The sequence below is a fragment of the Oncorhynchus keta genome, chromosome 32 (genome assembly GCF_023373465.1).
Source record: "Oncorhynchus keta strain PuntledgeMale-10-30-2019 chromosome 32, Oket_V2, whole genome shotgun sequence".
Classification (NCBI taxonomy): Eukaryota; Metazoa; Chordata; class Actinopteri; order Salmoniformes; family Salmonidae; genus Oncorhynchus; species Oncorhynchus keta.
In genome coordinates this window covers 26673143-26692805 of record NC_068452.1, presented here as the reverse complement: position 1 = coordinate 26692805, position 19663 = coordinate 26673143, and the positions used below count along the sequence as shown (strand labels likewise).

Genomic DNA, 19663 nt, shown 5'->3' with positions numbered 1-19663 from the left:
AAACACTGGACAGATAAAGTGCATGATCTGCCCTTAACAAATACAACAATGAATAGATTTTATGAATTAACCGTATATTCAGATATATGTGCTGGGAAAGTGTGACGACTTCCCTAGCCTATCAAACGTTTTACTCTTTGAATGGTCTTCCAAGTGAAAACAAACAAAAACGCTATTGAAAATATTTTATAAAAGGCATCAGGTAGAATAAGAAGATGAGTCCACAACTACAATTTTATACATATCTTAAATGACAGCGTTTTAATTAATTGTATGATATAATATTGAAATCCAGTCCAAAACAGTATGGTCCTTGCTATCTGGACTCCTTGGGATGTCCCTACCACATTGAAGTAGAAATGTTTAAATGGTTAAGGTTAGGTAATGATTATGGTTAGTGGGACGTCCCAGGGTCCAGGATAGCGCTGTTTGCATGTTAGTGTTTAATTAATAAATAATACAAATCTCTATGGGGAAATGGAATCACTGACAGTTTCCGCAAATTACCGGAAGTGACGAGGACATGTAAACAGAATCTTCTTTTTGACAGACGAACAACGCGTACATTTAAAGAAACATTCCCCAGGGGCATGAGATAAACGTTTGTGTTAAGATAACAACGCGCATGTCATCAACTGTGTTGGAGGTAAATAGCTGGCCAGTGGCCACCTTCCATCTTTTTTTATCATGCTCGTTTGCAATACACATACTGCTGACAGCTGCCAAAATTAGGTAGCCTAGCTAGCAAGTAAGCTAAGCATTATTTCGGGAGGTGGCTTGCATCGGTCCAAGGCACTGCATCGCTGTCACTACAGACCCTGGTTCGATTCCAGGCTGTATCACAACCGGCCGCGATTGGGAGTCCCATCGGGCGGCGCACAATTGGCCCAGCGTTGTTAGGGTTTGGCCGGGGTAGGCCGTCATTGTAAATAAGAACGTGTTCTTAACTGACTTGCTTGGTTAAATAAATGCCTAGCTAGGCTTGAACCAGTACCGACTAACGTTAGCTGGGCTTGAGGAGACGACGATCTCGTAATATTCATCGTCTACTAAAAGCCCAGGTACTGGTTCAAGCTAGGCTCAGCTATCTACCAGCTGTGTTGGCTTCATCATTAACTGACAGCAGCTAGCTAATTCCCATTTCTTGCCAGCAAATAAAGGAACGTTTTCCAGTTATTTGTTGCCCACATATTTTATTACAGTTACTGTGTCAGCATTGGCAACCTTAACCAGTGATGGAATTTTGTGTTAGGTAACTAGTTAACTTTTTTAAATGTCTTTATAGACATAGCTACTGCTTGACTAAGATTAACCAATGCCATTCTTGTTTTCCTCCAAGCCAGATTATACAGGATAACCAGTCCTGGAATGTTCACAGACATGGACTATGAGTTGGAGGAGGACAAACTGTAAGTAAATATGATTAGCATCTTTTTCATGTTCTACATGTAAAAAAAAAAGTGAAAACAGGTTTTTAGAAATGTTTGCAAATGTATATAAAACAGAAACAGAAATACCTTATTTACATAAGTATTCAGACCCTTTGCCATGAGACTCAAAATTGAGGTCAGGTGCATCCTGTTTCCAGTCATCATCCTTGAGATGTGTTCCATGTTTTATGTTTTACACTCCACCAATCAGGCTTTTATGCTAGAGTGGCTTGACTGAAGTATTTCCTCCAGTAAAATGCACATGGCAGTCCGCTTGGAGTTTGCCAAGAGGCACATAAAGGAATCTGACCATGAGAAACAAGATTCTCTCGTCTGATGAAACCAAGATTGAACTCTTTGGCCTGAATGCCAAGCATCACATCTGGGGGGAACCAGGCACCGCTCATCACCTGGCCAATACCATCCCTACAGTGAAGCATGGTGGTGGCAGCATCATGCTTTGCTTTCCCAGCCAGAGCCCGGACTTGAACCTGATCAAGCATCTCTTGAGGGACCTGAATATAGCTGTGCAGCGACACTCTCCATCCAACCTGACAGAGCTTGAGAGGATCTGCAGAGAAGAATGGGAGAAACTCCCCAAATGCAGGTGTGCCAAGCTTGTAGCGTCATACACAAGAAGACTTGAGGCTGTAATCACTGCCAAAGGTGCTTCATCAAAGTAAAGAGTAAAGGGTCTGAATACTTATGTAAATGTAATATTTCCGGGGGGGTTTTATTATACATTTGTCAAAATTTCTAATAACCTGTTTTTGCTTTACCATTATGGGGTATTGTGTGTAGATTGATGAAGGAAAAAAAATATTTAATCAATTTTAGAATAAGGCTGTAACGTAACAAAATGTGGAAAAGTGAAGGGGTCTGAATACTTTTCAAATGCACTGTACATCTCATCTAAATGGCTTTGACAGCGCTTGCTTTCCCAAATCATATTTTAGACACTACAGACAATGTATTAAAAGGATCTTCAAATATTCTTTAACAGGGGGATCCCTACAGTCCCTGGGACTATATCCCTGAAGAAGGATGCGCAGAACCTGATAGGGATCAGCATTGGGGGTGGGGCGCAGTACTGTCCCTGTCTTTACATTGTACAGGTATTATGTACCTCTATACTGTACTTCAGTCTTTAGAGCAGTAGTGTTTGGTTCAGTAGCTATGTATCCAGAGTTAACTAAATCAGAAACATTAGATTATAGATGCAATGTATAACCTATTATCTTGAACTTTCTTAAATCAGTTTGTTTTAAGGCTCTGAGCTCTTATGGCTTGGTTTTTGTCATTATTGGATATATTCTTTACATAAAACTATCTCTGTCAGGTCTTTGACAACACCCCTGCTGCTCTGGAGGGGACTCTGGCGTCTGGTGACGAGATCACAGGAGTGAACGGCAAACCTGTGAAGGGCAAGACAAAGGTGGAGGTGGCAAAGATGATTCAGGCTGTCCAGGTACATTAAGAGGGCTTGGAAGCAGCTTTTCAATCAATTTTGGTTTGATACTGCAAAAGACTACAAACCAGTTAGTGTATTTCCTGTTGTTGTTTTTTTGTTAGCCACACAACCCAAACCATGTACCAACACTGACAAGACTAACAAGACTAACACTTACCAGTAGATAAAAATAGAAAGTCCAAAGCCACAGTATTTCATTCTGGATTCTGTGTTTTTTTTATCAGTAAATGACCAGTCAGTCTGAAAAGGACTGCGGTCACTATTCGATGTTAAATAATAGGGACACCTCAGATCGCTCAGCGGAGCTAGTGAGAACAGGATAATAGCCAGGAGTTTGGACCCTCACATCACCAGTGTGGAGTGGCAATGCTGTTTCTAAATCTATTGTGACGACACAGGAAGCTATGCGAGTTCAATGACTACCCCACCATGGTCTGTGCTCAGGATTAGAGAGATGGGGAGAGATGCTCCACTGTCTGTATAAAGGATTATTATGTGCCATTGTTGCCCTTAGGCTTCGCTGACTTTCATTTATTTGCATGCTATGCCCACTGAGTTGAAATTGTCACGGGTATTTATTGTTATTACTTGCAAACTGTGTGCAGTTTTATCAGAGGAGCTGTAATTCTTATGTTTCTACACTTGCAGAAGCACCTTTGTTTGGCTTAAATACTGCTATATTGTCCTTCATGATTTTCAGTTGAAATGAGTTGCAGACACACTTTGTACACATGGATTGTTTGGCAATACCTGGTTCACTTATGACCTGCCTGTAACGCAAGTCCTCAGACTAACCAGGGGAGAAAGCCAATGTCAGCTTAGGTAGATCTAATCAATACTGTATTGCCTGGGGGAACCCCATAGGCTATATATTTTAGTTTGAGTAATATGACCCCTGGGGGAAGTGTCTGTAGATTTGCATCATGGTTTTTATTATACTGAGGTGGTGTTTGAGTTACTGTCTTCCTTATCTCTTCCATGCATTCCTCTTGTCTTTGCAGGGAGAAGCAACGATCCACTACAACAAGCTGCAGGCTGACCCCAAACAGGGGAAGTCACTGGACATAGGTAACAGTCACAGAACGCATCTCATTGACAAAATAAAGGAAACACCAACATAGTGTCTTAATAGAACGTTGGGCCATCTCGAACCGCTAGAACAGATTCAATGCTCCTTGGCATAGATTCTACAAGTGTCTGGATCTATATTGGAGGGATGCGACACCATTCTTCCACAAGAAATTCTGTGTTTTGTTGATGGTGGTGGAAAACGCTGTCTCAGGCACCGCTCCAGAATCTCCCATAAGTGTTCAATGGGGTTGAGATCTGGTGACTGGCACGACTGTAGCATATCGTGAGAAATCAGCAAATTGCGCAGTCTTCGTCACTGAAGCTCTTGTCAAACTTGCCCCAACAATCATCCCTCTTGCAAAGTCACTATGATCTCTTCTTCTAGCCATGGTAGACAAAATACTGGGCAACTGGGCATTTTTATACATGACCCTAAGCATGACAGGATATTAATTCCACAACTGTGTGGAAGCACCTGCTTTCAACAGTACATTGTATCCCTCATTTACTCAAGTGTTTCCTTTATGTTGGCCGTTTCCTATATATGGGTAGAGTACCATTCTTACTCACCAGAAAGACAGATGCTACCATAATAGTATGTTTTTACATCTGGTGTGTTTTAGTGCTGAAGAAGGTGAAGCACCGCCTGGTGGAGAACATGAGCTCTGGTACAGCCGACGCTCTGGGGCTCAGCAGAGCCATACTCTGCAATGGTGAGACTGGGACAAAACACGCTGTCCATCTGTCTGGCCATGTTATACATTTCTATTATTTCTGACTCTACTTTCCTCATTGAAGCCAATTTAGTTGGCATCATCCCTAAGATACTGGCATACTCATTTCAGCATTTGATCTTGTAGAATTTACTTGTGTTTTCTGACTCATGTGTTTGACTAAAGCTGATAATCAGATACATTGACGTGCAGTACCAAAATGAACAAATGGCGGGTGTCAACGTAATCACGCATTAGATGACTCATTCGGAGTACCATTTAAAAAATGTCACTTCTAACTTTTTTTCAGATTCTATCTAGTATGCTAGTATGGGTATTCGGACACGGCCACTGCATAATCTCTGTACAATCTCTTGATGACTGATATCATCTGGGCCGGAGAGGGGCACTACGCTACTACTGTAAGTGTCCTCATACTAGGCCCGTTTCTTTTTCAGATGGTCTGGTGAAGAGACTGGAGGAGTTGGAGAAAACAGCAGAGCTGTACAAAGGTATTTTTACAATTATTGTAATGTTATTATGCTTGACATTCTCCATACGGTCTCCCCTGTTCATGCAGCACTGTCCTTGTTTGTCTCTTCACAGGCCTGATGGAGCACACGAAAAGACTGCTCAGAGCCTTCTTTGAACTCTCTCAGACACACAGAGGTGAGTTGCCACACCTTGAAACTACACAAATGTTATGTTAAACTACAGATCTAGATACAATATAACCATGTACTATGATCATACTCAAGCTCCCTCACACACTGAAAGTGAACAGGTTTGTATTTACAGTAATGTGTTGCATGCCATGAGACTGGCTGATGTTTGATTGTTCCACTCTCTCCCTCTGCCTGGACGACCCTCAGCATTTGGGGATGTGTTCTCTGTGATCGGGGTACGGGAGCCTCAGGCTGCAGCCAGTGAGGCCTTTGTGAAGTTTGCTGAGGCTCATCGCAACATGGAGAAGTACGGTATCCAGCTGCTAAAGACCATCAAGCCTGTGAGTAGTAGAAGAAATTAACAAACAGTCAAATCAATACACAAACCATTAACAGGATTCATATGCCAACACCCCAACAAGCTTGCGTTCACCCCTGCATATACCTAGATTAGATAACGTACATCCCCACACATATATAGGTGATTCAATTAATCATGTTCCTCTCTCTGTCTCCTGTTTTGTAGATGCTCCATGACCTGAACACCTACCTTCATAAGGCAATACCAGACACCAAGCTCACCATCCGCAAATACCTGGACGTCAAATTTGAGTACTTGGTGAGAGCAGACCCCTTATTCAAAATGTCAACATTGGTCAACTAAAAACAGGGTCTAAACTGTACCGAAGTGTTTATTTCTAATGTGTTAGTCATTGGCGTAAAAGTTCATTCATTTTGTGTTCCAGTCTTACTGTCTGAAAGTGAAGGAGATGGATGATGAAGAGTACAGCTGCATTGTGGGTACCTTACCTTCCTATGCCTGTAGTCCACACAGAAACACTGATATATCAATGAGTAACAAAGTGGATCTCTGTACCGTGTTTGTGATTGAGTTTTTCTTATATACCTGTGTGCTTCCTTAGGCGATGGGAGAGCCTATGTATCGCGTCGGCACCGGGAACTACGAGTACCGGCTTGTGCTGCGGTGTCGACAGGAGGCCCGTGCTCGGTTCGCCAGGATGAGAAAGGATGTGTTGGAGAAGATTGAGCTACTGGACCAGAAACATGGTTTGTTTTCTCTCTGTTTGTCTACCTAGGAGAATCATCCTCTCCATTAACGCTCTGTCCAGCTACCTGTAATAAGTGGACAGAGTATCTGTCCAAACAGTCTCTCTCCGTTTGCCCATTACTAATGGATATAAAAGCCTTCCCACTGGGCAAACACTGGGTATATCAATGTTGTTTCCACGTGGAAAACTGATTTGGATTTGCAAAATCATCAACGCAAGGGAATTTTGTATTATTTTTCACTCAACTTTTTATAATAATAATTGTACATTTTATGTTGTATTCAAGTTAGTTGAAACCTCAATCAAATGTAAATCAAAACTAGACGTTGAACTGACATCTGTGCCCAGCGGGTAAATTTTATCCAATGTATGATCAGTCCCTCTCTCCCTGCTTCACGATATACTAATGTATCAGGCTGAGTGTTTCTCGGCACAGATGGCCTACTAATTGTAAACAACTCGTTCTTTGACCCCTGCACTGCTAGGAAATACCAGATATGTCTGGTGTGGTATTAAGGTAGGGTGTGTGTTTACATCCTTCTCCCTTCCTGCTTCAGTCCAGGACATCGTGTTCCAGCTGCAGCGTTTTGTGTCAGGCATGTCTCGCTACTACGACGAGTGCTACGCCGTGCTGAAGGATGCTGACGTTTTCCCCATCGAGGTGGACCTCTCCCGCACAATGATCAACTACGGCAGCCAGTCATGCTCCTTCACAGAAGAAGAGGAGGAGGAGGCGGAGGAGGGAGGAGGAAGTGAAGAACAGGATGGGGGTGCTGGCAAGCAGGCTGAGAACGGTGCTGAAAAACTGATTGATGATTATTGAGAGTTAATATGATTGTTTTCTGGAGCAAAATTCCACCTACGTCTATCAACTGCCACTCACTCTGCATTTATTTATGGTTAGTTAAATATGTGGAAATGGTCAGCAAAGTCATCACACTGGAAAATACTACTGTGAATTGCTGCTATTCAACTGTACTGGAACTAACTATTGCAACCTACTGTAACCAATAGCATTTCCACAACTGACAGCCATCACTGTAACCAACTTTGTGGGGCTTGAATCGATTTCTCAACAGGTTTTTACTGGATCAGTTTATTTCAAGTCCCCACCAAACACATCAGATTGGTATATTTCCCTAAAACATGTTATATCGTTGCTAAATGAGTGCAGTATAGTATGTTACAGAATGATTGGGCAAAGTGTATTTTGTAGGAGGTGCTGATGATTCAGTTTAGAGAAGTGTATATATGTTTGGGGGTCTTTCAGTCTCACGAGTCTATTCTCAACAAGTGGCTAGTCCTGGGTCTTAGTGAGATGACAGCGGTTAAATGCTGTTCCCGATAAAATGATGGAACATTTTGGGGAGAGCACATGATTAAGAGAGATCATTAACCACGGCTGGCCACAGACCAAAATAGGACTCATTTTCCATTGACACAAGCCCTGATGTTACAAGTTTAACAGTCCCACTCAATATTTTGAATTCTATCTGCAGAAAACCACATGACATTTACAAATCACTTGTAAAGGATGAATGTGTAATGGCAAGGTTTGGCCCAAACAGCATTTTAAACTGTATGAAGGAACCTCGGTCAAATTAAATTGTATAATTCCACAGTGTGTGTTTTTGTTGTCTTTTTCTGTCATTGTTAAGGATTTCTCTGTCTCGCTGCTGCACCTGATGCTAGATTCTCAGTCCCACTACAGTATAATAATCATAAAACAAGTGCAGTAGAGGGCTGTGTTCTTTCAAACTGGAATGTATTTAATCAAAGGGACCTTTGACTTATGTTTTGATTTGTCAACTACTGAACTGTATTGATTTTGTGCTGAAGCTTTAATCTGGTTACATTGCTACTCTCGCTCAGTTCCACAAACAAGGTGAACCTTGAACATTATACCAATTTGATATGTGTAAATTGTGTTTTTATTTTGCTCTATGCTTCATGTATTATTCAAATACAGTATGTATCCATTGTGAAAACCATGGGCTCATAAGGAATTTACAATATAAGGAACATTGCTGGAGCTTCCAGAATGTCGTATTTTATTTAGATATTGAATATTTGTATTTCCTATGTGTGTTTTAATCTTGTGTTGAGCTCTTCTGTGTTTGTCTTTATGTTACATGTTGTGTAGTTAAAAGAATGATTAATTATTCAGATTTAATTAAAGTTGTTTCTGCAAAAAAATATTTGGTAACCATTGTGTGTTAAGATACAAAAATATAACTGGCTTGTTTAGATCACATGCTTTGAGGATAACACAGTGCCCCTGACGCAGCCCGCTACCAAGGACTGTGGGCTCTCCTCCGTGGCCGACGTGAGTAAAACATTTGCAGTAGCTTGTGAAAGTATTCACCCCCTTGGCATTTTTCCTATTTTGTTGCCTTACAACCTGGAATTAAATTTGATTTTGGGGGGGTTGTATCATTTGATTTACGCAACACGCCTACCACTTTGAAAATGCAAAATATTTTTTACTGTGAAACAAACCAGACAAAAAAACAGAACATTTGAGCATGCATAACTATTCACCCCCAAAGTCAATACTTGGTAGAGCCAAATTTTGCAGCAATTATAGCTGAAAGTTTCTTGGGGTAATTTTGCCAAGCTTATTTTAAATAAATAAAATAAGCTTGGCACATCTAGCCACTGGGATTTTTGCCCATTCTTCAAGGCAAAACTGCTCCAGCTCCTTCAAGTTGGATGGGTTCTGCTGGTGTACAGCTATCTTTAAGTCATACTACAGATTCTCAATTGGATTGACATCTGGTCTTTGACTCAGCCATTCAAGACATTTAAATGTTTCCCCTTAAACCACTCAAATGTTGCTTTAGCAGTATTCTTAGGGTCATTGTCCTGCTGGAAGGTGAACCTCCATCCCAGTCTTAAATCTCTGGAAGACTGAAACAGGTTTCCCACAAGAATTTCCCTGTATTTAGCTCCATCCATCATTACTTCAATTCTGACCAGTTTCCCAGTCCCTGCCGATGAAAGACATCCCCACAGCATGTTGCTGCCACCACCATGCTTCACTGTGGCGATGTTGTTCTCGGGGGTGATGAGAGGTGTTGGGTTTGCGCCAGACATAGTGTTTTCCTTGATGGCCAAAAAGCTAAATTTTTGTCTAATCTGACCAGAGTACCTCCTTCTATATGTTTGGAGTCTCCCACATGCCTTTTGGCAAACACCGAACATGGTTGCATATTGTTTTATTTAAGCAATGGCTTTTTTCTGGCCATAAAGCCCAGCTCTGTGGAGTATGCGGCTTAAAGTGGTCCTATGGACAGATGCTCCAATCTCTGCTGTGGAGCTTTGCAGCTCCTCCAGGGTTATCTTTGGTCTCTTTGTTGCCTGTCTGATTAATGCCCTCCTTGCCTGGTCCATGAGTTTTGGTGAGCAGCCCTCTCTTAGCAGGTTTGTTGTGGTGCCATATTCTTTACATTTTTTAATAATGGTTTTAATGATCTGTGGAATGTTCAACCCTGATCTGTACTTCTCCACAACTTTGTCCCTGACCTGTTTGGAGAGCTCTTTGCTCTTCATGGTGCCGCTTGCTTGGTGGTGCCCCTTGTTTAGTGGTGTAGCAGACTCTGGAGCCTTTCAGAACAGGTGTAAATATACTGAGATCATGTGACAGATCATGTGACACTTAGATTGCACACAGGTGTACTTTATTTAACTAATTCTGTGACTTCTGAAGGTAATTGGTTGCACCAGTATTACCGCCAGGTACAGCAATTGCACCGTCCGCAACCACAAGGCTCTCCAGAGGGTGGTGCGGTCTGCCCAACGCATTACCGGGGGTAATATACCTGCCCTCCAGGACACCTACAGCACCCGATGTCACAGGAAGGCCAAAAAGAGCATCAAGGACATCAACTACCCGAGCCACTGCCTGTTCACCCTGCTATCGTCCAGAAGGCGAGGTCAGTACAGGTGCATCAAAGCTGGGACGGAGAGACTGAAAAACAGCTCCTATATCAAGGCCAGCCGACTGTTACATCACTAGCACACTAGAGTCTTATGCCTATAGGCATATACTAGAAATCACTGGCCACTAAGGAATGGAACACTAGTCACTTTAATAATGTTTACATGTCTGGTATTACTCATCTCATAATTACAGTATTCTATACTATTCTACAGTATTTTAGTCACTTAATAATGTCTGGCATTACTCATCTCATATGTATATACTGTTTTCTATCTATGGTATCTTAGTCACTTAATAATGTTTACATATCTTGCATTACTCATCTTATATGTATGTACTATATTCTATACTGTTCTACTGTATCTTCGTCCATTCTGCTCTGACATCGCTCTGCCATATATGTATATAGTCTTAATTAATTCCTACTTAGATTTGTGTATTGGGTATATGTTATGTAATTTGTTAGATATTACTGCACTGTTGGAGCTAGAAGCACAAACATTTCACAACACCCGCAATAACATCTGCTTGGCATGTGTCTGCACGTGTCACGCAAATTTAAAATGACACCTCCCCGCCAGTTGGTTCGCATGCGCCCCAGTGGCCTAATGGATAAGGCACTGGCCTCCTAAGCCAGGGATTGTGGGTTCGAGTCCCATCTGGGGTGGACTACTTTTTGCGTCAAATTTCCTTTTCAGCCATTGGAGTTCTTTTACAAATGTATTTCACCTTTATTTAACCAGGTAGGCCAGTTGAGAACAACTGCGACCTGGCCAAGATTTACAACGACGACCTGGCCAAGATAAAGCAAAACAGTGCGACAAAAACAACAACACAGAGTTACACATAAACAAACGTACAGTCAATAACACAATAATAAAGTTATGATTATATCATTAATCGTATTCTGTATGATGTATTTGGTAACGTATGTAGATATATTGTAATGACTTCGTAGTTGTTTCACTTTGTAGGCTGATACAATGGGATCTTGCATCTGGTGAGAAATCCAAGACGGAGGGTAACCAATCGAGATAAATTCACGTGTGTGTCATGAACAACATTCCCGAGAGCAACAATAGTGGAATCGGCAAGTACGTCTTTGAAATAAAAGTCCGTCATTATAACGGATGCAAACGGATAAAAATACTGAAAATATGCCACAATTGGACTAGATAAATCTACACACAGTTGGAATGGTGTTATATAAATTCAACAAAACAATTTTTTGTTCATTTGAAGAAGAAAAAAATAAATTGTAGATATATTTGAATTTAGAATTGCATTGAAGACATATATACAGTTTATGCTCTGTACAGCCTAACCTATGGATTGTGCACCCAGACATGGGGTATTAGCCTACTCAGTGAAACTCACAGAACACAACTGGGAAGAGTTTGCACAGTAGGCTGAATAGCGTGGTGAATTCCCACAGTCAAAGTCCAGCAATAAGAGCTAAGACGCTAATATTTGTGTAAACTCAACAAACCAAAATGTATATATATATTTGTTGTTGTTATTGAACCTTTATGTAACTATAGTTGTGTTCTGTAAGAGTCACTGAGTAGAGGCTGATACCCCATTTCGTGAGTGCACCATCCATAGGTTAGGCAGTGGTGGTGAGTAATTACAGAAGTGGTGGGAAAAGTACCCAATTGTCATACTTGAGTAAAAGTAAAGATACCTTAATAGAAAGTTACTCAAGTAAAAGTTAACGTCACCCAGTAAAATTCTACTTGAGTAAAAGTCTAAAAGTATTTGGTTCTAAATATACTTAAGTATCAAAAGGATATGTAATTGCTAAAATATACTTATGTATCAAAAGTAAAAGTAGAAATAATTTGAAATTCCTTCTATTATGCAAAGCAGACAGCACCATTTTCTTGTCAAAAAAATGTACGGATAGCCAGGGGCACACTCCAACACATAATTTATAAATGATGCATTTGTATTTAGTGAGTCTGCCAGATCAGAGAAAGTAGAGATGACCATGTGTTCTCTTCATAAGTGTGTGAATTGGACCATTTTCCTGTCCTGCTAAGCATTCAAAATGTAACTAGTACTTTTGGGTGTCAGGGAAAATGTATTGAGTAAAAAGTACATTATTGTCTTTAGGAATGAAGTAAAGTAAAAGTTGTATAAAAAATATGAATAGTGAAGTAAAGTACAGATACCCCAAAAACTACTTAAAGTAGTACTTTCAAGTATTTTTACTTAAGTACTTTACACCACTGCTGTACAGTGCATACAAGTATGCCCCTAATGCAATTCTGAATTTAAATACATATGCAGTGCAATTTCAACTAACTTTTTTTGTCAAATTAACGAATAATTGTCTTTTGTTGAATTTATATAACAACATTCCAAACCTTTTTAGGACTATCTAATCCAATTGTGGTATGATTCCACTATTTTGATCCGTTTGAATCAGTTTCAATCGCAAACTTTTATTTTGAAGGCAAATAACTGATTCCACTATTGTTGCTCATGCTAATGTTGTTCAAAACACGTTTGTGATAAATTCCCCACCGGCTCCACCAATAAGGAAACTATAAACTTGAACCAGACTTTCAGTTCCCTACTGTTTTTATTTTGTGAATAGTGTGATTTATTCAGGTAACATTCATATCTGTAAATCACGCATTTATGATCTGTATTTACTTCGAAAAGAAATGAAGAGGCTGTGTCTTTTGTTTTTTTTCTATGTTGCTGCGACTTTCGCCAGTGCTGATGGTAGGTGATACATTGTAGCCGAAGTTATTTTGTGAACTGTACACACAGCGAATGCGCTAATCAAAACACAGTAAATTAATGTGATGGGTCACAATTGGTTTACCGACATAGAATAAAGAGATAACATGTGGGCTAGACAAAACTAACAGTGAAACGTACAGGGTTGTACTGTGGTCGAGACCATTTTTTTTATATTAAATGCAGAACATAATCCATTTAAATTAACGATAAACCCAGGAAATTCCAAAGCTCACATCTTTTTTTCGTTCTGATTCATTTCATATTTTTTTTGTAACTTTTTGGCTATACTACACACATGGAGCTAGAAACAAGTATTTTGCTGCACCTGCGATAACATCAGTAAATCTGTGTACATGACCAATACATTTTTATTTGATAATGTTAATAGGAAGAAATACTCTGTAATATTTCTGTTGAAAGTTGACGTGTAATTGCCTGCTTTACAGAGATGAAAGCAGCCACAGTGTACTGGGATGCTACACATAAGACTGTACAACTGAAAGAAGGAGTGATAGAAAAAGAGGGGGATGCATATGGATACCTCAATGACAGCCTCTCTCAAACGGGCTGGAGTGTACTGGAGATCCGTGCAGGGTATGGGGAGACCCTTGAGCATGATGAGGTCACCTACTTCCTTGCAGGATACTTAGAGGGCTTCCTCACTGCACCGTAAGTGCCTTGGGCATTGTTGCATGTCAATTCAATTTCTGGTCGACATTGTCATGTTTAATCTTATTTTGTTTTTCATCAGGCAAATGATTAGTCACTACGCCAACATGTATCCCCAGCTGATCAAGGACCCCAAAGTTTTAGGTCCAGTGGAGCGCTTTATGGTGTGAGTGGGTTTTTTTTATCCTCAGGAATGAAATCCAATAATCATAGTGAAAAGCCAGGTCAGATCCACATCCTGTCATTTGAGGATTTTGAGATGTGCTCTGCTCTATGGCTCTATCAGGAAGCAGGACTCGTGGACCAGGGAGCAAGTGAAACTGAACAGGAGTTCTGATCCTCTGTGGCACCACACTGGCTTCATAGTTGCCCAGATGGACGGACTTCAGGCGGGGGTCGCACACTGGGCCAAGAAACAAGGGAAAGAGGTGCGCTGATATCTATAAATGGATCAATAGATTAATGGATCTTCATTCAGTGGCACAATGTGATCTCTAACCTATTTCTGTCTGGTGTCTCCCCCACTTTAGCCTTTGTCCCTATTTGCTGTCCAGTTCCTGAATGCGGTGGGAGATCTGCTGGACCTGATTCCAGCCCTGGTCCCTAGCACTGAGCCTCCTCTCGGAAATTTCAAATTACCCGGAATGGGCCACTGCTCTGCCCTCATTAAGGTTAGAGGTTATTCTGCTCTTGCTATTGAGAGATTTATTCGGGACAGATCATTAGTGATATCAAATAGTGTGGATCTGTTATTGACTTACATCAGTTTTGTGTAGAACTCAATATGGTTTTCCCTCTATTTAGCACAAATCAATGTTTCTATTGCACTCAAAACCAGTCTCTCTCTCCCCCTTCTAGATGCTCCCTGGGTTTGAGAACCTGCTGTTTTCCCACTCTAGCTGGTATACATACGCTGCCACCATGCGCATCTACAAGCACTGGGACTTCCACCTCAGTGAGCCCCACACTGCCACGGGCAAGCTGTCCTTCAGCAGCTACCCAGGTAGGTACAGCAGCTACCCAGGTAGGTACAGCAGCTACCCAGGTAGGTACAGCAGCTACCCAGGTAGGTACAGCACCGTATAATGGCCACTACTCGTGGCTGAAGATATACTTCAATATTTTGGAAGTGCTAGGTGTAGCCCCTCTACATTTTCATATAAATGTGTATATTTTTGATTCATGAAAACTGTCAATGTTGTAGTGGTCCTTCTGTAGCTCAGTTGGTAGAGCATGGCGCTTGTAACGCCAGGGTAGTGGGTTCGATCCCGGGACCACCCATACGTAGAATGTATGTACACATGACTGTAAGTCGCTTTGGATAAAAGCGTCTGGTAAATGGCATATATTATTATATATTTTTTGTTAACACACTTCAGAATTCATCAGTACAGAAACAGATACTGTGAGAACACTCTCTACACAGGCTTCCTGGTGTCTCTGGATGACTTCTACCTCCTGGGCAGTGGCCTGATGATGACCCAGACCACCAACAATGTCTTCAACACGTCCCTCTTCTCCCAGGTCACGCCCCACAGCCTTCTGGCCTGGCAGAGGGTGCGTCTGGCCCACTCCCTGTCACACACTGGGGAGCAGTGGGCCAATACCTTCTCCAGATACAACTCTGGTGAGGGAGGTGGATGACACAGTAAATCTTGTCCTGCTTTATCCCTCTGATAATGGTGTACAGTACAGAATGCATTTTTCCCCACACATTTCTTCTCTCCCTCCCTCTCTAGGCACCTATAACAACCAGTACATGATAGTGGACATGAGAAAAGTGACCCTGGGCCATAGTATAGAGGATGGGGCTCTGACAGTGGTGGAGCAGATTCCTGGCCTGGTAGAGTTCTCTGACCAAACTCGGGCCCTGCGCAGGGGTGAGGAACACGGATATAGTACTGCCAATAGATGCACATCTTAAGCATAAACTTAGCAGAGATAAAAAATCCCTGGAGGAGATAGTAATTGAGCAAGATCTTCCTTTCCCAGGTTACTGGCCCTCGTATAACGTGCCTTTCCACCCAAAGATCTACACCCTGAGTGGCTATGGGAAGATGTGGGAGGAGTACGGGGATGACTTCTCCTATGACCTCTGCCCCCGGGCCAAGATATTTCGTCGGGACCAGGCTGAGGTTAAGGACCTAGACTCCCTCAAACACATCATGAGATACAACGGTGCGCCTACGTTCCATTTTCTTTTTACTCTGGTTAGCTTTTAGTTAGTTCCTATAGTTAATTTACTCCCGACGTTCTCTCAGCTCTCATTTTGAGTAGCTGTTAACTGTGTTCCTTTCTCTTTTCAGACTACAAAAATGACCCCTACTCCAAGGGTGACCCATGCAAGTCCATCTGTTGCCGTAATGACCTGAGGGAGAAAGACCCCAGCCCAGGAGGATGCTATGACACCAAGGCAGAACTTTTACTAGCGTTCATTCAGTTCCATCTTTAAATCTTTTAAGATCATATAATAAACATTTGTCTCTCTCTGTAGGTGACTGATTTCCACATGGCGCAAGAGTTCAGAGCGGAGGCGGTGAACGGTCCCACGACGCAGGGTGACCTCCCTCCCTTCACCTGGGAGGACTTCAATAGCACGGCTCACCAGGGTCTGCCAGACCACTACGACTTCCCCTTCATCAGCATGCAGCCTGCACTCTTCATGCCCTGAGAGGTTCCATAGGGGAGGAGGGAAAAGGTTGGAAGAGTTGCCTATGGGGTTAGGGTAATGGTGGAGGGAGGTTAATGCAGATAGTATTAAAGTCTATCATCTTTATTTACAGTCCAACATAGTAAATCAGCCTCAGGGGGGAGAAATGCTGCAATAATGATCAAGCTTCAAGGAATTCTTACTTTGTGTGTTTTGTCAATAGCCTGCCTACTTTTTTCATGCACTCAGTTGACCTATGTCTTGTGACATTGACTAAGAGTTGCTGCTGTACTGCCGTCATTTAGACATATTTTGAAAGATGCTGAATCAATTTAGAAAATGATTGATGCCTGGTTTGTTCGGTGCCAAATACTATGTTTTTAAATTCAGGTCAATGGCCTAAACCTAGATTGAAATTCAGTACCCTTTGTATTATAATCAAATCCTGACATTGAACCTACTTACAATCATGTTGTCATATGTTGAATTCACTATATGATAATATCAATGCTTTTCTCAGGGCTCTTGATCTCATGTTTGTTGCATGGCCTGCTGCTACGGTGGGTGTTTCTATTTTTATACATGGAAGAATATCTTTGAACTTTACTTGTTTGATGTCTTGGAAAGCTGCTCTTCAGAAATGTATTTTCTATGAACATTGTTAATAAATTTGAACAGTGGCCATAACTTTCATATCTTTATTCACTTTTATGTGCACCCTCAGCTGAACACATCTTATCCAGTCAAATATGATTTTTTCTGGTTCAGGTTTGATCTCTCTCTCTCTCTCTCTCTCTCTCTCTCTCTCTCTCTCTCTCTCTCTCTCTCTCTCTCTTGGGACACATTGGTGATTCATCCTTTCCTACAAAAGGAAGAACTGAAACGTCTGTTGAGAGACTCCTCCCCTCCGTTGGCCTTTCTTTCCCCTCGTCTCTTTCTCTATGTCTGGTCCAAATGGTTTCACTGTATGTTATTCTCTGGCTCACACACACACACACACACACACACACACACACACACAGCTCCATGAGGACAGAGTGAGGCAGCAGGTTCTCTAGTGTGGGCATTAATTACATGACCAGACATCAACATGGCAAAGAAGACCTGTAATCCGGGCACAAGGTGGGACAAACTGCTCATCACCTGTATCCCCTTGATAAGGCCAAAGCCAGCCACAGGTGAGTTTCACTGCTCTGGTTTGTCTAAGGGATCTATTCAATCCATATCGGGGAAATTCAACATTACAGCGTGACTAGAATTTAAAGACAATGTTCCCACGTTAGCAGAGTTTGCATTCACGGTAAACACTGCAGATGTCTGCTCAATAGGACATGACCTTTCCATTTCTACAGCGATACAGATTGAATAGAGCCCTGATCTTGGTTGTCCTCACTTATTGTCTGCAAGAGGAAAAATATTTATTTCACTGGCTTCTCTATAGCATGGCATTGATATGGAGCTATATATCCTCCCCATTGGCTTAGCGATGGATACAGCATAGTCATTCATACAGTATTATGGGGACTTTGCCATCCTTTTCCACCAGAATCCCCACCTGTAAAATGGAGTAGCGACGTTCCTCCCCAGTACGACCCGGCAGTGAGTCCAGCTGTCTGGATATCAATGGTCGTCATAGTGAACGGCTCCATCCTGGCAATGTTTCTATGGTTCATCATATACAAAATGCAGGCAAGGCGCAATCACACTGCAGGTAAGGAATGCCATTGAGGTTAATGGACAATGTGTCTTTTTTTTATCTGTTTCACAGCAAGTGTTTTGTTCAGTGCTTCCATTTGAGTGAAGTGGGGTTGAAGACAAATTAAGCACGAGGCTCCTCTAGTTTCTGTTCCCCTCTGATAGGCTCTCTGGGGACTGCCCTACTGTCTATTTTACTCTTAGCATGCATCCGTTGGTTTTTGAGGACCAAAAAAGTATTCTTCACACCCAATGACCTCATACTTACACACACACACACACAAATAAACACCCAAATGGCAACAGTTGCTACTTACTACATGTGAGTACACCACTGAATGGTAATGAGATTACTAGGTTAGCTCCATTACATACAGGGATACATGCCCTGAATACCAGCCCCAATTTACATCCCTCCTGCTCACAGTTCGCTCTGTGTTGAGCTGGATAGAAGACATAGAACAACCATTTAACTTAACAATGTTTGGAATTGAGTGATGGGTAGAGGGCCGTCATTGTTGTATATATTTCTGAATTTTGCTTTTCCGAGAGAACATTCTTCTTAACTCTATCCAATTGCTGCCAATTATTCTATGATTCAGATTAGAAGTATAGGTCTTCTTTATCATGTTAGGAAGAATAATGCTGGGTAATGCTTGTTTCTGCTCCAGGTGAACCAGAGGCAGGACTTAACCCTCCAGCTAAAGCCCTGCCACTTGTGGAGGGAGACTGTACATCAGCCGTGGTACAGAGAGAGGAGGAGGCCCCTCCATCCTGTCCTCAGCTGAATGGTGGGACCCAAACATGCTTCAGGCAGGAGGTATCCACCTACAGCGGGGCCTCTGTGTGTGGCTCTCTTGGGGAGGTAGGCGGCATGTTCATGTGCAATGGTCTGAGGGAGCATTGGATCCCACTTCCTGCCACTGAGTTGGGGGATGCCGCTTTGGTGACCACCAAGACTGTGCAATGCTCCGACTGAGAGGACATCATTTTGACATATAAAACCACATGGCCATTGTTAAGCAAACAGACTTATTCTTTGCAGTATTGTTGGTACAGTATAATCATTTAGATGCACGTGTTTACATTTGTGTTGGTGTAGGAGTAAAGACCAAACCTGTGAGAGAATACTATGGGAGACAACTATGTACTTGTGTTTCTATACTTAAATATTGTCAAAGACAATAAGACAAATCTGAGTAGATTGGGTTAACTCCAATAATAACAGGGCTGTTATAGGATATTTCTATTTGAACTCTTATTCTGTGTAGATTTTGCTGGTAGTTTTAGAATGAAGGTATTATCTGGCCAATTATATGGCTATATGTCGTGCTGTACATTTGTGTATGATGTGGAAAAACAACATGTAATTAATCAAATGCAGTGAAATTATGCAATTTGTCGAAATGTGTCAATATATGTGTCAATGTAAAACCAGTTGTAAATATGACTTTAAAACGAGCAAAAATTTGGAATAACATTTACATTCACTTTATAATTCACTTTTAGATAATGTAGAAGTAAAGGTGACA

The 19663-nt window shown here is 41.6% G+C and overlaps 3 protein-coding genes and 1 non-coding gene across 8 annotated transcripts; all 4 read left to right on the top strand.

The window, feature by feature from the left end:
* The first annotated feature begins 480 nt into the window (after positions 1-480).
* On the top strand, positions 481-8044 carry LOC118365461 (PRKCA-binding protein-like). Of its 5 annotated transcripts, none has more exons than XM_035747697.2 (13): positions 481-646; positions 1344-1409; positions 2434-2545; positions 2770-2898; positions 3903-3969; positions 4596-4685; positions 5144-5197; positions 5292-5354; positions 5558-5691; positions 5877-5969; positions 6097-6147; positions 6274-6418; positions 6978-8044. In XM_035747697.2, exons 2-13 carry the CDS (start codon positions 1369-1371, stop codon positions 7241-7243), a joined length of 1245 nt encoding a protein of 414 aa, XP_035603590.1. In that variant the 5' UTR covers positions 481-646; positions 1344-1368; the 3' UTR covers positions 7244-8044. The 5 variants fall into 5 exon arrangements, with proteins under 5 accessions (XP_035603590.1, XP_035603591.1, XP_035603592.1 ...); XM_035747698.2 differs by having other exon boundaries at positions 484-646; positions 1340-1409; XM_035747699.2 differs by lacking the exon at positions 481-646 and adding an exon at positions 680-912.
* Positions 8045-10957: 2913 nt separating this feature from the next.
* trnar-ccu (transfer RNA arginine (anticodon CCU)) lies at positions 10958-11030 on the top strand. The gene has a single exon. It is a non-coding gene; the product is annotated as a tRNA-Arg (tRNA).
* A 1837-nt stretch (positions 11031-12867) lies between these two features.
* On the top strand, positions 12868-17123 carry plbd1a (phospholipase B domain containing 1a). Its single transcript, XM_035747694.2, has 11 exons — positions 12868-13096; positions 13564-13786; positions 13869-13952; positions 14073-14214; positions 14317-14457; positions 14645-14789; positions 15213-15413; positions 15526-15666; positions 15779-15964; positions 16093-16199; positions 16281-17123. The coding sequence occupies exons 1-11, from the start codon at positions 13036-13038 to the stop codon at positions 16455-16457; spliced, it is 1608 nt and encodes a 535-aa protein (XP_035603587.1). The 5' UTR covers positions 12868-13035; the 3' UTR covers positions 16458-17123.
* A 160-nt stretch (positions 17124-17283) lies between these two features.
* LOC118365459 (uncharacterized) lies at positions 17284-19628 on the top strand. The gene is made up of 3 exons (XM_035747692.2): positions 17284-17614; positions 17983-18147; positions 18803-19628. The coding sequence occupies exons 1-3, from the start codon at positions 17527-17529 to the stop codon at positions 19108-19110; spliced, it is 561 nt and encodes a 186-aa protein (XP_035603585.1). The 5' UTR covers positions 17284-17526; the 3' UTR covers positions 19111-19628.
* The last annotated feature ends 35 nt before the right edge of the window (positions 19629-19663 follow it).